Raw genomic sequence first — 18,051 nt, 5'->3', positions numbered from 1 at the left:
GAGTAGAAATTAAGAGGGAAAAGATCATTTTTATTTATTTTTTATTATTTATTTTTTTGCGGTACGCGGGCCTCTCACTGTTGTGGCCTCTCCCGTTGCGGAGCACAGGCTCCGGATGCGCACTCCCAACGGCCAAGACCCACGGGCCCAGCCGCTCCGCGGCACGCGGGATATTCCCGGACCAGGGCACGAACCCGCGTCCCCCGCATCGACAGGCGGATTCTCAACCACTGCGCCACCAGGGAAGCCCGAAAAGATCATTTTTAAACTCTGTTTCTTGACTCTGTGTTCCTCCCCCAAAGCTGGTGTCATGCATATTACCTTTTCCCATCTTACAGATGGGGCACACGGGGTCCAGAGTGTGGAAGCACTGGAACTGAGGCCACACAGCTGGGAACCCTGGCCTCTGAGGCCTCTGAGGGAGCCTCTCGGCTGGGCCTTGGTTAGATCAGCAGCAGATCCGCGCCCGGGTGGCTGCCAGTTCCCCGACAAACTCAGGGCCAGCGTGGAAACTGCTGACTGGCCCCTGGCTTAACTTCGGGCCACAGCGGGGGCCCTGGCAGCGCCCCCTGGTTGACGCCGCCTGTCTCACTGAGATGGGTTAAGTGCCGGTGGAGGAAAGGTGGAAGGAGGACCAGCCACCCTGGAGCTCCCTGGAGCCCTCTGGAGCCCCGCCCAACCCCGGATCAACAGCCCCTGGCGCGGCCCGAGAGAGCCCGCCGGGAATGCCCTGGCGCAGAGCCAGAGGGACCCAGGTCGCGCTCCCTTTTGCAAGGGGTGGCGCGCGGGGAGCGCGCTTTGGCACCAGGCGGGCGCGGGGGTGCGGGGCGCAAGACCGTGACAGGCCCTCTGAAATCCACTGGGGCTGGGGGCGCTTGGTCACTGAACTTGGTCGTCGAGTGTTCCGCGCCAAGTCCGCGAGACAGGTCTTATTGCCCGGTGTCGGAAATAAGCTGCCCGGGCGGGGCCGCGTTTGGGACGGCCACTCCGCCACCCCTGCCGCTCCCGCCTCTCTCCCGGGATTTTCCAGAGGGTTAATTTCCTGTTCGGGTAAATCCTTCGCGAGTCCCTCGGCCCTCCCTCCCCGGAGCTGCCCCCTCCGCCCGAGCCTCCCGGGCTCCCCTGGTCGGTCCGCGCTGCGCTCCATCGCCCCGCGCGCCCGGGCGCAAGCCCTCCCCGCCCCGGCAGCCCTCCGGCTCCCAGCGTCTGGCCGCCGGAACCCCGCGCGCCGCCCCGCGCCAGGGCTCGGCCCCAGAGCCGCGTCCGCGTCGCCGCCGCTCGCGCGGGTCCCGGCTATGCGCCCCCGCGCCGCGCCCCGCGCCCCCGCCGGCGCCGGCGCCGCGCTGGGGCTCTGCAGCCTCCTGCTGTTGCTCCCGCCAGGACCCGCGTGCCCCGCGGGCTGCGCCTGCACCGATCCGCACACCGTGGACTGCCGCGACCGCGGGCTGCCCAGCGTGCCCGACCCCTTCCCCCTGGACGTGCGCAAGCTTCTGGTGGCCGGTAACCGCATCCAGCACATCCCCGAGGGCTTCTTCATCTTCTACGGCGACCTGGTCTACCTGGATTTCAGGAACAACTCTCTGCGCTCTCTGGAGGAGGGCACGTTCAGCGGCTCGGCCAAGCTCGCCTTCCTCGACCTCAGCTACAACAACCTGACCCAGCTGGGCGCCGGCGCCTTCCGCTCGGCCGGGAGGCTGGTCAAGCTGAGCCTGGCCAACAACAACCTGGCGGGCGTGCACGAGGCCGCCTTCGAAACCCTGGAGTCGCTGCAGGTGCTGGAGCTCAACGACAACAACCTGCGCAGCCTCAACGTGGCCGCCCTGGCCGCGCTGCCTGCGCTGCGCACCCTGCGCCTGGACGGGAACCCCTGGCTCTGCGACTGCGACTTCGCCCACCTCTTCTCCTGGATCCAGGAGAACGTGTCCAAGCTGCCCAAAGGTGAGCCTGCCGGCCGGACCGGGAGGCGGGAAGGAGTGAGGCAGAGAGCGCGGGGAGAGCCTAGGGCAGCGGCCTCGCGTTGAGCCTGGAAGGGGAGGCCTGGGCGCCCACGGCCACTGTCCTGGATGAGAGTTGCTCCCGGTGTAACCCTCCCAGGTTCCCAGAACTTTCCCTGGGACTCTGCTAGGGAAGGGAAGTGGGGAGGGACACATCTGGGATTCTCTGGAGATTCTGGGCCTGGTTGCCCTGCTTTCCCCAGTTTCTCCAGTAGTGTTTGGGACCTGGATTTCCGAGATCATCCTGTGGGGCTTTGGGTCCTAGTACTGGTGGGTGTGGGTTATTTCTGGGCCCCTCCTAAGTGGAAGACACCCTACTCCGTGGGTAGCATTTCAGCACCCATCTCACTATACTGAACATGGGGAGGGAGCCCACCAGGTCTAAGAGCTCTCCAAGGGCTTCTGTAACCTGAGTAGGTCTTCCTTTCTCAGCTCCCAGTTTGCTCTTCTGTCTAAAAGGAGTGAGGAATATTCCTGGTGAGGAAAAGCAGCAGCTTGCTAAGAGCCAGTCATGCAGTAAAGATTGGCCGTTCAGTAGCTTTTCAGCCCAGACGTGAAATTGCTGAACAGTCTTGTGGGCTGGGGCACCCTTTGCTTGCCTCGTGCACTTTTCTGGCAGTGACATGGACATACGTCCCCACCTGGCAGACAGGAACATAAGGGCACAGCAGGTAAGAGAGCCTGTGAAGGCCAGTGGGAAGGAAGCAAAGGCAGAGCTGAAGAGAGGGGACTCCAGCATACATAAGAATGACCCCATGACAGGGAGCGGGTGAAATGCCCTTCTTTTCAGTGGATTCCAGGCTTCCCCTGGTGAGCATGTGAGCAGCGACCTCTCAGAGCCAGACTCCACCTCCCACCTTGACCCCGAGGGTTTGTCAGAACAGGAACCAGAGCTGAAAGACCCACAGTATAAAAGGTGACATAGATGTGGATTTATCATGGGTAAATATATATTTTTTCCATTTATTGAGAATTCAGAAATGCTGCTCATCTGTGTCCGGAATTCCTGTGCTCGCTTATTCATTCTGTACTGTCACTAGCACAAATCCCAGGTATCAGGGGCCGTCACTTCTCTGCAGACACGGGTCCCTGAGCTGGAACTTTAAGCCCAGGCTGGCTCTCCCACATGAGCAAGTCCTAAAAAGATCTGACCTGCAAGGTACAGAGTCGCCTGACTTTAAACTTTGCCTTCACTCACTCCCCAGACCCTCCCCACCAGAAGACAGGAAGGTCCAGATGCAGACGTCACTGTTGAACGGCGGTTCCCCTTGGTTCTCATGGCATCTGCCTTTGCTTCTTGGTAGAGTTGGCATCATGAACCCCAGCTGTCAGTTGAGGTGCTGTCATTGGCTCCCACCATCATTCACTCGAGGGCTAGGGGTGACGGGTCAGGAGCTGTGGATTTCAGTCTCAGTTGTGCCGTGGCTGGCTGTGACCTTGACCGGGACAGGTATCCTGTCTGGGCTTCGGTTTCGTCATCTTTACAGTACTTTGGTTGCCCTCTGAGGCCTCTGCAGAGCCCTGGATTGGAAGGTATACACTGGAGTCCTGGCTTAAAAACTGGGTGACTCTGGGAAAGTTCTTTGAACCTCCTCTTCCTCCTGTGTGAAATTGGGACACAGTGGTGCTGACCAATCCATCTGACCAGTGATTGTCAAGATAAAGCGGGTAAATTAAAGAGCAAAGAATATAAAATGTTATCCTTCCTACCGTCTGTAATGTAGGAAAGCGAAGAGCCATCAGATGAGGATGTGTGGCTGGGGGTAAGGATGGACGGGTCCAGAGCAAGGAACAGTGTCCAGGCCCTGGGGAAGAGTTGGTCTCATTCAGGCGGGGAGAGGATGGAGACAGCAGCATGGCAGCATGGGGGCTTCCGGCATCTCCTGGGGTGGAGCACTGAGAGCGGCTCTGACCTCACTGCCCATGTTCTGTGGCCAGAGCAGCGTCCCGAGCTCTGTGAACCGGAAGTGGGGCGGTTGCGAAGCACCTAACCCAGGCCTTGACGTGGGAGAGCTGAGCTCCCACGTAGACTCAGGTTATGACCCTAGACAAGTCCCTGACCTTCTTTGTGCCTCCGTTTCCCTGCCTCTGACTTCAGACTGAAGATCAAAATCCCACAGCGTGTTTGCGGCGAGGGTTGTGCGAAGTCAGCTCTGTCGAGGGTGTGGTAATCTTAGCAAGGAGTAGATGATCTAGGTGATCGCTAGGTGTCAGTCACCCCCTTCCCTCCTCCTCCTGCATTTGGGCCTCTCATGTTTTCACAGGTGCAGCGGGCAAGGGGGCCAAGTGCCCAGACTCTGGCACAGAGCTGCTTAGTTCAAATCCTGCCTCTACTTCTCACTAGTTCGGAGGATTGAAAGGGTATTATCTATAAAGCACTTAGAGCAGTGCCTGACACACAGTATGTACTAACAAGCATTAGTGCTGTTACTATTACCCCGTTTTCTCTGGAAGGCCCAGAGAGGTGATGCGAGTGACTTGCTCAAGGTCACACAGAGAATTAGAAGCAGCTGGGAATGCACCAGGGCCTCCTGGCTCCCCGCCCCCCGCCCCTGGCCACGCTGACTACCCACTTCCCACGAAGGAAAGCCAGGCACCATGGGGCACAAGCTCCAAGGCTTTCTAGGCGGGCACCCAGGGGAGGGAATTCAGAGGAAGGAGCAGAGGGGACCCACCCTCATTGTCTTTCCTTCACCTCCCCTGTCCCTCCTCCCCCAGAGAAGCAAATTGAACAAGTGACCTTGAGCAAGTGACCTTGACTAGCTCTGACAGCACAAAAAATGTGATCGGGGCTTCCCTGGTGGCGCAGTGGTTGAGAGTCCGCCTGCCAATGCAGGGGACATGGGTTCGTGCCCTGGTCCGGGAAGATCCCACATGCTGTGGAGCGGCTGGGCCCGTGAGCCATGGCCGCTGGGCCTGCGCGTCCGGAGCCTGCGCTCCGCAACGGGAGAGGCCACAACAGTGAGAGGCCCGCGTACCGCAAAAAAAAAAAAAATGTGATCGTCTGCCAGTGAGCCTCCTTGCTGATGGGAGCGCTCAGCCACCCGTCGGGGCAGCCGGTCCCCTCTGTGCAGGCTCCTCAGGGCTTGATGGGGAAGCGGGGCACGGAGGCATCTGGGTCTGAGGACTCGGGGAGCCGGCCTGCCGGTGCTGGGTCTGAAGGAAGAGAGCAAGGGGACGCCTGCCAGAATGCCCACTGGCCACCTTAGCAACAGCAAACAAGCAAACCAACCCCAAACAAGAAAGCAAACAAGCAAAACTCCAGGATGCCCAATTCACTCTGAATTTCAGATCAACGCGGCACAATATTTTAGTATCAGTGTGTCCCGTGCCCTGTTGGGATGTTCTCACACACAGGATTACTTGCTGTTCTTCTGAAATTCACGTCACTGGCCATCCTGTGTTTTGCCCGGTGGCCCTACCTTACGGCGGTGGTTTGTGGTTTATAAGTGCCGTCTCTTTTAGTACAATACCTGCGCCTGGCAAGTACCTTTACCCACAACTTCCCCAACAAGAAGCAAACGAGGTGCAAAGGTCACATCGTTAGTGACTGAGAAGAGCTTGCACTCAGGAGCGTCTGACCCCACTCCTGACGCTTTCTGGAGGGTGAGAATAGCCCCAGCACTGTCCTACCATCCCTGACTCTCATGGGTGACAGCTGACCTTCCAGCCCCAGATTCTGCACCTGGTCTGGTGGTTCTCCCAGTAGATAGTAGGTCCTGGGCCAAGTGGGACAGTATACCGTCAAGGGAACACTGACCATCCCTCTTTCAGTAGAAGGGCTCCAGACCTGGAAGCAAGAGACCTGGGAAATCGCTCAAGTGACCAGCAGGATAGAGAGGGAGAGATGGGAAAGGTGTGGGGAGACAGGGAAGCATGAGCACCTTCTCAGCAGACAGTGATCTTTAAAAAGCCCTCCAGCCCCTCCCATTGCCTTCCCATTACAGCAGCCCAGTGAGGTGGGTAGGGAATGAAAACACACGGGTGATGAGAAACCTGTGTGCTAATCACCTAGGGAGCTTGTTTGACATGCAGATTCCTGGGGCCCCAGACCTACTGGATGTGTGCCTGGGGGGTGAGGCCCGGGGATCTGCATTTTAATTCCCCCCACCCCCAGCCCCTGAAAGGGGCTTGCAGTGCACACTCACTAAAGCTTGAAAACCGTGCTGGAGGGGGAAGTCATTTTGCTGCAGCTGTGGAAATGCTGTGTGACGTTATACGACTTTCCTGTCTCTCTGTGTCTCAGATTTTTCTTTGGTAAACAAAGGAGTATGGGTAGGAGGACTTTAAGGTTCCTTCCAACTCTAAAGTTCTATGGTTTCAAGGGAAGGGAAGACTGTCTCTGTCTTAAAGTTTGGGAAGTTGAGGCCTGGGGAGACCAGGTCCCTCCAGAGACCCCTCTGTTGGAATCCAGGTGGCCGTAGTCTCTGTGCGGTGGGGAGGGGGCAGATCACTCAGGCAGCCCGGGGCTGTGGGCTCACAGGACATCTCATATGTCCCAGCCTTGAGCCTGGAGCCTCAGGCGGGAAAGGCCACTGGGTATGAGGAACCATAGCCGGCAGGCAAGGGGCTGTCTCTGTGCTCAGAGGTGCATGGAGCCAGCAGGCTTCCCCGGGGACACGGACCACACGGAGCCTGGAGTGTGTATTATGGGAGAAGCCCAAGCAGGAGCTGGGGCCTGGGGGTGAGGGGTGCCGAATAGTGAGGCACCTTCTGTCACCTCCCTTTGCAGCCGTGGCTTCGTGTGGCCTGCAGGACACAGCCCACAGCCCCAGGGGAGAGATCTGAGCTGCAACTGGGACCTTGACAAGGGAGGCTGTAGGGAGGCAAGGGCTGGGAGAAGCGGGGACTGGGGGGAAATTAAACATGGCTGCATGTCATGCCTTGAGTCTGTTCACCCTGGCCCCTTGGGTGGGTACAAGCCTCCGAGACAAGGTCCACTGTAGTGCCTGGAGCACCCGGGCATTCTGTGGTGTGGCTCAGCCCCTGCAGGGTGGACCCTGCAGGCAGAGTCCTGTCAAGGAGGGGGTTCATGGCGAGTGGGGTGCTCACCAGTTATATCACTAACCCTGCCTGCTTAGCAGGTCAGACTCGCGGCCTTCTGGGGGAGCCTGCCCCCCAATCTCCCAGTAACTCCACCTCCCTTTCCTGATGTCAGATGCTGTGAGGGCCTGATTTGGTCAGATGAGTGGGGACTTGTTGTCATACTGACAGAAGAAACAGTAATTCAGCCAAAGGAGCACAAGCTGATGCTTGCCTGGAGGTCACACAGGTCCTTTTCGCCCAGGTGACTCCAAGGTGACTCGTTTTCTTTGAAAATAAAAGCATTTTATTTTTCTGATTATAAAATAACAGGTCCTTTGTAGACTTGGGAAATGTAGGTAAATATCATGAAGAGAATAAAAACCACGCAGAATCCCACTGCTATGAAAGTTTTACTGTGTTTAGTTCTGGTTTTATTCTTACGCACATATATATATTTTAAACAAATTGATATTATACTATATATCTTATTACTGACTCTTTTCCTCTTACTGAGTTGTGAGAGTTACCTGTCATTATAGCTCTTTGAAAATTTAACATTTTACGGTCATGTAAGAGGTCATTTTGTGTCTAGTCATTGAACCTGTCTCCTGTTGTTAGAAATGTGCATTGTTTTTTTTCTTCTGTTTTGTATATACACGGTGCTGAACTGAACATCCTCATTCATATAAATTTGTGGACATCTCCGGTTATTTCTCTGGGGTGGATTCTTTGAGGTGGAATCACCAGGTCAGGGTCTATGGTTATGTTAAACCTCTGGATACCTTTTTGCCTAATTGCACCCCAGACAGCAGGCTCTGTTGGCAAATGGAAAGTACCTGTCTCACTGTGCCTCTCCCAGGTTTATGTATTATTATTTTATTTTTTTTATTTTTTGCGGTACGCGGGCCTCTCACTGCCGTGGCCTCTCCCGTCGCGGAGCACAGGCTCCAGACGCGCAGGCTCAGCGGTCATGGCTCACGGGCCCAGCCCTTCCACGGCATGTGGGATCTTCCCGGACCGGGGCACGAACCCATGTCCCCTGCATCGGCAGGCGGACTCCCAACCACTGCGCCACCAGGGAAGCCCTGTATTATTATTTTTAAACATGCTTTCGAATTTAATAGACAGAACAATGACATCCCCTTATTGCTATAATTTGCATGATTTGCTCGCCAGCGGAATGGACCGCTCCCTTGTGTTTTACACTTAAGAGAACCACATTGCTGGCAGGGGTTGACTGAGGTCTTGCTCGCTCTTGCAAGGGGCCTCCTCCTGCGGTTCACAGGCCTGTACATGTCCTGGCGTCATAGGCTCATGTGTTTTTAACTTATGTCTTAGTTAGAGTTGATTCCCCGGCTCACCTTTCTCACCATCCCGTGTCCCAGTCAGGTGTCAGCTTCTACAGACACCACGATCTGGAGTCCGGGGGAGAGTCAACTGCAAACATGACCTGAGACAGCCCTGCCCTGTCTCTCTTCTCCCTGGAGAGCCCCACCCGGTCTCGCTACTCTGTCCCAAACGTTGGATCTTTCTGGAAATGTCACCTTCATCCTGCTGTTCTATCAATTAACTCAAAGGGTGACCTCATTGCCGGGCTAGCGGACAGAGGACCCGCCTTCCTTCCCAGCTAGGACAGCCCCGGGGGAGCTGCACAGGCAGTTGGGGATTTGCTCTGGAGAGGTCAGTGTCACTGTTACCTGAAGCTGACAGGCTGCCATCTGACTCAGATACCCAAAGGCGTAGGCCTTTCAGCCAAGTGGCCGTCCAGTGCCTGCTGTCCCAGAATCCCGTGGTCTCCGAGGTAGCTGGGAGTGAGGTGCTTGGCAGGCCTTGTCCTTCGGGCTGGCAGTGTGATGATGGCCCAGAAGGGCCTCCTCGTGGGCGGGTTGTCGTGAGGACCAGAATTGGGTGTGTTCACGGTTATGTGAGCCAAACCGTATCCTGAACTTGGTCACTGTAGGAGAACAGCAGAGTGTGTCAGTCCAGTCCTGGGAGTGTCCTGGGCTCCTGCCCTCGGGTCTTTGCCCAAACGGTGCCAGCCAGGTCCCCAATTCTTCCCTCCCGCCCTTCCCCACCTCTGCTTCTCTGCCCTTCTGGTTTTTACTTGGCCTTCCAGCCTCCAACCCTCTGGGCCTCAAGGCCGGGTTGGGAGTCTGGCCTGTGTGACCTCATTGGATGCTGTTATCTCTGTGGCCACTACTTGAGCTTGCCAGGTCACAGGTCTGGCCTGTTTTGAGGACACAAACCGTGTCTTTTTGTCCTTGAGTCCCCAGCAGCTGGTGCAGTATATGGCATGTTTGGAAACCTTTTGATGCACTTAGAACAAGCCAGCTCCCTCCTATGTCCCACGAGGCTCCTCTGTCCCGTGAACACGCCAGGTGCCAGGGACCAACCAGGACCTCCTAACTTACGGCTCCCTCTCCTGCTAAGACGTTTCCCAACCCAAATGGCTGCGTCTTCCTCATCATCACGTCCCCAGGAGATGTCCCGTCCTCAGAGAGGCCTTCCCTGACCACCCCGCCCAAGCAGTCCTGTCCCCACCCTCTCCTCGTTGTCATATCTGCTGGTTGTGTCTGTGGCGTCTCGCTCACTGAGTCCACATTATCTGGTTCACAAGTCTTGTCCCTCTAGAAACAGGAGCGCCAGATCAGCACGCCCCCTGCTGTGTCCCTAGCGCCTGGGGCCATGCCCAGCGTAGAAGGGGCTCCGTGGGGCAGTGGGCATGTGTGAGTGAGTGGACGAATGCACACGCCCGAGGGCTGCGTCACAAGGGCCATTGGGGGGACAGGCCGACATCACTGGCCTTGGCTTTTGTCCCCACCCAATACCCGCTCTCTGACTTCGGTCGGCCACGGATATCCAGATCACCTTTTAGCAAAGACAGAGCCCAGAGTGGGGGTTCTCGAGCTCCTTCAGCAGATTCTGTGTGATCCTGGTCAAGTCCTGAGGCTCAGGCTCTCCACTGCGAAGGCGGGAGGGAGCCGGCTGTGCCTGCGCCATCTGTTGGAGCAGCGCTGGCAAGACGGCGGGGCGGCCATTCATTCTGGGAGTCTGTTAGCCTCTGCTCTGCGAGGTGCAGTGAGAATGGCTGGTGGGGGGAATTCAGGACACTGAAGCCGCCGATCTCAGTTTACCCCGATGGATCGGAAACCAGCTGCCTCTGACATAAGCAGACAGAAGGGTGTCTTGTAAGCATGTGGGTGTCACCAGGAACCCAAGTCCTGAACAGTCAGACCTCCGGGAGCTCGTGGCTGAGACCCGAGAGGCTGCAGGGAACACAGCGCCTCCTTTTTGCACCCTCTACTTCTCACACTTTTTTTACCCCCCCTTCATATACTGATGGACTTTCTGTATTTTTCCATCCATGTGGCCAAAAATACGCTGCTCCGTTCACGAGACCAGCTGAGGCTGCGCGAGACTGTGCTGTCTTGGTCCCAATTTCCAGGTCCGGGGAGGAGGCTCTGGTGGGCAGAGCTTAGGGATGGGGGCTGGGCAGGCCATGCACTAGACATCCAGCTAGGCAGCCGTGACCGTGGCCGAGCTTCCAGTGAACTGTCTGACGGCAGATAAATCCCCCGACATTCCTGGGCCCTGGTGTTCCCTCTGTCAAATGCAGGTGATAGCACCTGCCCTTTGACCTCGAGTGATGTCATGTGAAGATGCTCAGAGTGCAGCTTCCTCCAGCACTGCACGTAGAAGCTGTTCTTTTCTTCCTTATCCAATTCATAGAAATGTGCAAACAGGCTTACAAATCCCACCGGATTTAAGCCTTTCCTGTCAAATCCCAGATGTCTACAATCCTCGGAGACGGGCATTATCTGTGTGTTCACAGCCCATCCTCCCAGTGGCTCTCAGCCTGGCCCCTCTGCTTCAGAGGCTGCCCATCAAGGAGCCCCCGGGTGCCTCATCTTCCATCCTCTGGGCTGGTCATGGGATAAATGCCAAGGGCAGGAGTCAGGACCCTGAGAGAGCTGCGGGTCACTCGGGATCCAGAGAGCTAGGAATCGGGGTCCCTGTCCCCACTTCCTTGTTAGCCAGCAGTCGACCTGTGTCATGTCCTCTTTCTCAGTTGCTCTAGATCATGAGTGGTGACCCCAGACGCCCCTGGGGGCTGTAGGTGGGAGTCATCAGAGAGGGAGGGGCAGGAGGGGAACCACATGCATATGAGAAACAACCTAGGGCACCGCGCTGGCCGGATCCCCCGGAACACGGTGGTGGCTGCGCTCCTCTCCCCAGCCACCCGCTTTAGACCCTGGGGCTAGATGACCTAGAAGGCCTCTTCTTCTCTGACTTTGGCTTGGTCTGTGCCCTCCCCAGCCAGCCTCCTCCGGGTCGTGGGATGAGAGGGTCTGGAAGCCGCTCGCCCCCAGCTCCCAGCACAGGTTTCCTGGGTGGGTTCCCTTGGCATATAGGCCCCATCACCCCGGTATCTCTCTTTCAAATCAGTAGGTGCAAAAGTATGTTCCTCTCTTCTCCCTGGTCATGTGAAGAAAAGGCCCTCCCCTCACATTATTAGAAAGAATGCCATTGCTTTTGCACAAGACACCAACGAGATGATGTCCCTTTTAAAACATAACCAACATAAATGATCGTCTGCATCAGAAATGAAGATGCTCATGGTCCCGTTGCGGGGCTGAGAGCTTAGAGCTGACAGTCAGGACACCCTGGACCTGCTGCCACCTCCTTGACCTGGGCAGGTCACCTGACTTGTCTGGGCTGTGGTTCCCTCATCTGTTACCCCGAGGTTTATTTGAAAGATCAGGGAAATACCGATGTCAAAGAGTTTTAGAAGAAACTGGGGGCATGCAGAATAATTGTCTTTTTTATATATATATATAAGCTTAATTTATCACAAGAATTTAATGCTTAGGGGAGATTTTTTTTTAATTTATTTATTTATTTTTGGCTGTGTTGGGTCTTCGTTTCTGTGCGACGGCTTTCTCTAGTTGCGGCAAGTGGGGGCCACTCTTCATCGCGGTGCGCGGGCCTCTCACTATCGCAGCCTGTCTTGTTGCGGAGCACGGGCTCCAGACACGCAGGCTCAGTAGTTGTGGCTCACGGGCCCAGCTGCTCCACGGCATGTGGGATCTTCCCAGACCAGGGCTGGAACCCGTGTCCCCTGCATTGGCAGGCAGATTCTCAACCACTGCGCCACCAGGGAAGCCCCAGAATAACTGTCTTGAAGGATGAAGTTTTCTACTCACACATCTCTAGAAATAGGAAGAGTGGAAGCCATGCAGGGCCACACGGGGAAGCACTAGGGATGGTCAGGAGACAGAAGGAATGAAAGGAAAAACAGGTGAGAGTCTTTATTGTGGTTTTTGCAGGAAGGAATGGGCACGGCAGGGTAAGCAGAGGAGGCAGGTTAAAGGTTGGCTAGTTTGAATAATTTCAGGAGGCTCTGGCTAAAAGGGTGATCCTTAGCTGTCGTGTACCTGGCCCTGTGGTGATTTAGGGCAGGGAGATAGTGTCTCGGACTGCAAGAACCTGATAAAAGGAGGTGAGTGCGGTATGGACTTGGGTTGGTAGCTTTGCATGTCAAGGGTGTGCTCACTGGTGAGGGTTTACTGTCTCTAGGAGCTGGCCAACCCCGGGAGGGACAGTCCATCCCCGGTGGCAAGGCCCCAAGATGCCAAAGCTATATAAAATATAGAATGTAAAAATCATGATTAATACAAGGGTCATTGCAGATATAATTGAGTAGGATGAGATCGTTAGGGTGCACCCTAATCCAGTATGACTGGTGTCCTTAGAAAAAAGAGGAGGTTTGAACACAGATGGGCGCAGAAAAAAACACCAGATGAAGGTGAAGGTTGAGCTCAGTGATGCCTTTACAAGGCAAGGAACGCCAAAAATTGCAAACAAACCACCAGATGCTAGGAGAGGGGAAGCAGCCTCTCTCACAGCGCTCAGCAGGAAGCAGCCCTGCCCACACCTCGGTCTCAGACCTCTAGACTTCAGAACTATGAGACAATACATTTCTGTTGTAAAGCCCCCAGTCTGTGGTGCTGTGTTACGGCAGCCCTGGGACGATACTGCAGGGGATAACGATAAACACCCTCCTTGCCAGAGGCAGGGGGATGGATTCGGTAGCCTCCAAAATGGCATCCAGCCCTTGGATTTTATGACATCAAGAACCAGTTGCTTCACTTCCTTTGCATGTGGGAAAATAAGGTTCTAAAGGAACAAATCGGGCGCTTGTCTATGTGGCTGAGGGCTGTCCCTGCTTCCTGCCCTGAGCAGGCTTCTCCCATTGGCTCCATTTATTGCGTGTCTACTGTGTTCCAGGCACTGAGCTAAGCACTCTAGGGCGGCTCCACCCAGTAGGAATAGGATTCAAAGCACGTCTAGAATTTTAAATTTGCTAGTAGCCACATTTAAGTAAATCAAACGAGTAGGTGAAATGAATTTCAGTATTTTATTTAATCCAGCGCTTCCAAAATGCTATTCTTTCAACTTATCAATAGAAAACTCATTCATGAGATATTTTTCCATTCTTTGTTTCGTACAAAGTCTTCAAAACCTGGGTGTGTTTTATACTCACAGCACATCTAAGTCCAGAATGGCCGTGATCAAGTTCTCAACATGTGGCTGGTGGCTACTGTAGTGGACAGTGTAGCTCTATGGGTGTCTTCCAAAGAGGTCAGTGCCAGGCGCACCCCATTTTACAGGTGAGAACTCCAAGGCACAGACAGGTTAATGTAACTTGGCCAAGGTCACCAGCCAAGAAGTGATAGAGGGAGGGATGAGCCAGGGTCTTTGTCACCAACCATTGCAGGGTTTCTTAAATATCATGACAGAACCAGGTCCTTTATCCGCAAGCCCACCCTCTCAGGTCCACAGCTCCTGCTTTAGGTGCAGAACGAAACTTAGTGAGTCTTGCCAACTCAGAACCTTGACTTGGAGGAAATCAAAGCTGACGAACATATTAGTGGAAACCAGAGTAGACTAAACACCTGTTGAAAGCAAGTTCAGCTCCTACTTTCTGCTCTTCTGAGAGCTTTATCTGGAACAATGACCCCTCCCTGCTTGCCAGAAAGATATCAAGTCACGTCCTTCCTCTGCTCAGAACTCTTCAGTAACTCCCATGTCACTGAGATTAGAAGCCAAGGTTCTTCCAGGGGCTTCTAAGCAGCCCCCACCCCCATGATCTGACCTCCTCCTTTCTTTCTGGTCTAATTTCCTACGACTCCCCTTTCATTCACTCTGATCCAGGCACCCAGACCCCTTATTGTTCCCCAAACACACCAGGCATATTTCAACCCCAGGGCCTTTGCACTTGCTGCTCCCTCCACCTGGAGCACCCTTTCCTGATGTCGACATGACTTTCTCCCTCATTCCTTTTAGCCGCTTGCTCAAATACCATTTTCTCACCAAGCCTTTCCTCCCAGCCCCACTGAATCCTGCGACCCGCCGCTTCCAGCTCTCCTTCCCTCCGCACTTTGCTTCTCTTTCTCCATAACACCTGTCACCATCTGCTGCATAATACATATTACTGATTTACTCGTGGTCTGTCTGGTTCCCCTCGCTAAATTGTAGTCACAAATGATTTTTTCACTGTTTTTACCCCAGAGCTGGCCTATATTAGGTGCTCAATATGTATTTGTTGACTGAATGAATGACTCCGTGATGGATGCTAACACAAGGCAAAGGGGAGAAGGGCAGAGACGAGGTGGCCTCCAGAACCACCCCCCTTGCTTAGAGAAAACAGTTTGGTCAACTAACTCTCAGCAAAGTGGTAGTGACTTGAGGGCTAACCAGGAATAAATACAGTAAAGGCAGAAGGAAGGGACCGCTGCTCACTGTGGAGGCACAGTCTGCGTAGAATTTCAGATGCGGGGAGGCCTGGAGGGAAGGTCGGAGCCTCCAGGCCTCACCAAACTGCAGCTTGTAAGCAGTTACCTGGGCTTCCTGTCTGTTGGAAATTGCCAGAGACTCTTTGTATTTGGAGAATAAGACCATATTGACATAGGAAAATGGATGTTTAACTAAGGACAGACGTGGAAGGACATAGCCCCTGTCTCCTGATGTCTGAGGAGCTGTCACTGAATGTGAGCAACTTGTTTTGGCCTCTGAAGATGGACCCATGGTTACGAACTACAAGGACACTGATTGTGACACTCTATGAGGAGGGACCACCAGCTGTTGGGCTCCGCGAATGGCCCCGAATTATTGTGATCTCTGTTTCCGTCCTTACACCTCCTCTCTGACTCTGACCTTCCTCCCTCTTATAAGGACCCTTGTGACTACATTGGAGCCACCTGGACAGTCCATACCCTGAACTTAATCATATCTTCAAATGTAACATTTTCTCAGATTCCAGGAATTAGGACGTGGCCATTTGGGGGGCATTTTTCTGTCACCACGGGGAAGTAACTTCACTTCCCCAGGGCGGTTTCTCCACCTGTGAAAGGAGAGGGTCAGATACCGATGCATCCTCTCCACCTGCACACGTTGTTTCTAACGACCCCCCCACAAACGCCATACCCTGAAGTCACTTCCCAACAGCCCACAACTCTGGCCCCAGTGACAGCAGTTGCCACAGTGGCAGGACCCGCTGAAAACTGCAGGGTGAAGGTGTCCGCCACCGGGATCCTGGGGCTCCCCCTGGTCCCCGCTGCCAGAGGAAGCGTAAATCTAAAAAAAAAAAAAAAAAAAACCAGCCTGGTTCCTGACTTCCCAGAAAAATCAGAATTTCTGTGTTGGTAAATTGTTTCGGAGCCATCCGGGGCATAGAGAGAGCTTTATGGGTTGAGAGGGAAGTACCAGCACCCGTGGGAAGACGTCCTGGAGTGGTCGTCATGAGCAGCACAGATGGGGCAGCCACCAGGTCACTCCAGAGAGAGGCAGGTAAGTGAAGTCCAACCCATGACCCATATGTGAGTGAGCCTGACCAAGACTGAGGACACCGTGGTGTCGTGGAGAGAGGATGGGCTGTGATGACAGCCAGGCCTGCCCTTAAGTCCAGACCCTCCCAGACGACTTGTATGACTTCGGGTGAGTCACACGGCTTCTTAGAGCCCCGGTCTGTGCATCTAAAACCTACCCCGCATTTGCACCCGTGTTCGTAGCAGCACTATTCACAATAGCCAAAAGGTGAGAGCAACACAAGTGTCCGTCGATGGATGAATGATGTCCAAAATGTGGTCCATGCATACAACAGAATATTGTTTAGCCTTAAAAGGAGGGAAATTCTGACACACACTACAACATGGATGAACCTGAGAACATGATGCTAAGTGAAAGAGGCCAGTCATAAGAGGACAAATACTGTATGATCCCACTTATCTGAGGCACATTGGAAGAGGCAAATTTCATAGACACAGAACTGTGGTTGCCAGCGTCTGGGAGGATGGAAGAATGGAGGGTTAGTGTTTAATGGGAACAGGGATTTAGTTTTGCAGAATGAAAAGAGCTCTAGAGATGGACGGTGGTGATAGTGGCACAACAATGTGAATGTACTTTATGCCACAGAACTGCACGCTTAAAAATGGTTAAGATGACAAATTTTACTACAAAATTTAAATTAGAAAAATGGGGCTACAAAAAAAATACTCCAAAGCAGGCATCCCAGCCTCGGCATCATGGGCAGTATGGGCTGGCTAATTCTTCGCCTTGGGGGTCACCCTGGCACCGTTGGGTGGTTAGTAACATCCCTTCTTCTACCCAGTAGATGCCAGTAGCACCCCACCTAGTGTGAGAACCAAAGATATCTCCAGACATCGTCAAATGCCCACTGAGGGGCAAAATCACCCCCAGATGAGAACCACTCTTCAAAAGGGCTGTGGAGAAAGAGGATTAAATGACACGGTAATGGTGAAGTACTTATCATAGTTCCTGGCAAATGATGAGTTTCAGTAAATATGACTTCCCCATAGAACGTCATCTCCACAGTGAAATCTGAGCGGGCCTGCTTAACACACACACCCCTCCTCACCCCCGGGACCGCTTCTTCCAGCTGGCCAGTGAGTCCACTGACAGAGATTAACTTGGGACACTGGGTGCTCAGCGGGGCAGGTCTAAGGAGGGAGGCCCAGTGGGGGACTCTGAGCAGTATAGAGCATCAATCCCCATGAGCAGTGGGAGGTACCAGGCTCAAGAGGCCAGTCTTAGACTTCCTCACGCTGGCCTTGCCGGAAGGTTCTAACCAGTTCATCAGTTATAATAACTAGACACAGGTTGGTATCCTCAGCCCAGAGCCCAACTTGTAACAAATGTCTGTAATGGATGATGGAGGTGGCAGCCCTGGTGGTGATGGTGGTAGAAATACTGGAGGTGGGCATCAGGGTGGAGATGGCGGACATGGGGAGGTAGAGAAGATGGACATGGGGAGGTGGACATCAGGGTGGAGATGGCGGATGTGGGGAGGTGGGCATCAGGGTGGACGTGGTGGACATGGGTGAGGTAGAGAAGGTGGACATGGGGAGGTGGTCCTCAGGGTGGAGGTGGAGGACATGGGGGAGTGGGCATCATTTTGGAAATGGTGGACTTGGCCAAGGTGGGCATCACGGCAGAGATGGTGGATATAGCAATGGTGGTGGTCAAGTTGATGGCAGTGGTGGTGATAGTGGAAATGCTTGCCAGCTTCCCAGAGAATAAAGTGTAAGCTGTCAGGATCATCTCTGCTCATTTCTTACCGGGGGAGGACAGTCTGGGCAAACCGCATTGTGAGTCAGTCAGTTTTCCATGCTTGTGTGTGTGACTAATGTCAGTGTCCTGAGGTTCGGGGTGGGAGTCAGGCTGGAGTGGAGGACAGCAGACACAAGTCTCAACCCTGGTGCAGGATCCACTCTTCCGTGCTGCCCCTTCTACAGGACATGCTCTGCGGAGCCAGAACCAAGCAGGAGCCCTTGACCCAAAACTGCAGCTGCGTCTTCCTCTAGTAGAAATCAGCTGATTACTTAATCAGATGAAGTGTCTGCCGGCTGATACGGTGAGAAGTGGGAATTTTCCCCTATGTGGTGATACTTAATGAAGGTGGTGGTAGGGAGCAAAGGTCAGCACTGTGAAACATGAGAGCTGGTGTTCCCCA

General features: G+C 54.3%; 1 protein-coding gene across 1 annotated transcript in view; it reads left to right on the top strand.

Moving 5' to 3' along the window:
• Window positions 1–1,295: 1,295 nt before the first annotated feature.
• The window catches only part of LRRC38 (leucine rich repeat containing 38), a 34,965-nt gene continuing 18,209 nt past the window's right edge, over window positions 1,296–18,051 (top strand). The window contains exon 1 of the mRNA XM_067729988.1: window positions 1,296–1,938. Within this exon, the coding sequence (XP_067586089.1) occupies window positions 1,296–1,938 (643 nt within the window). The remainder of the gene's footprint in view (window positions 1,939–18,051) is intronic.

The sequence above is a fragment of the Pseudorca crassidens genome, chromosome 2 (genome assembly GCF_039906515.1).
Source record: "Pseudorca crassidens isolate mPseCra1 chromosome 2, mPseCra1.hap1, whole genome shotgun sequence".
In the NCBI taxonomy this organism is placed as follows: domain Eukaryota; kingdom Metazoa; phylum Chordata; class Mammalia; order Artiodactyla; family Delphinidae; genus Pseudorca; species Pseudorca crassidens.
This window is presented reverse-complemented; position numbering and strand designations above follow the sequence as displayed.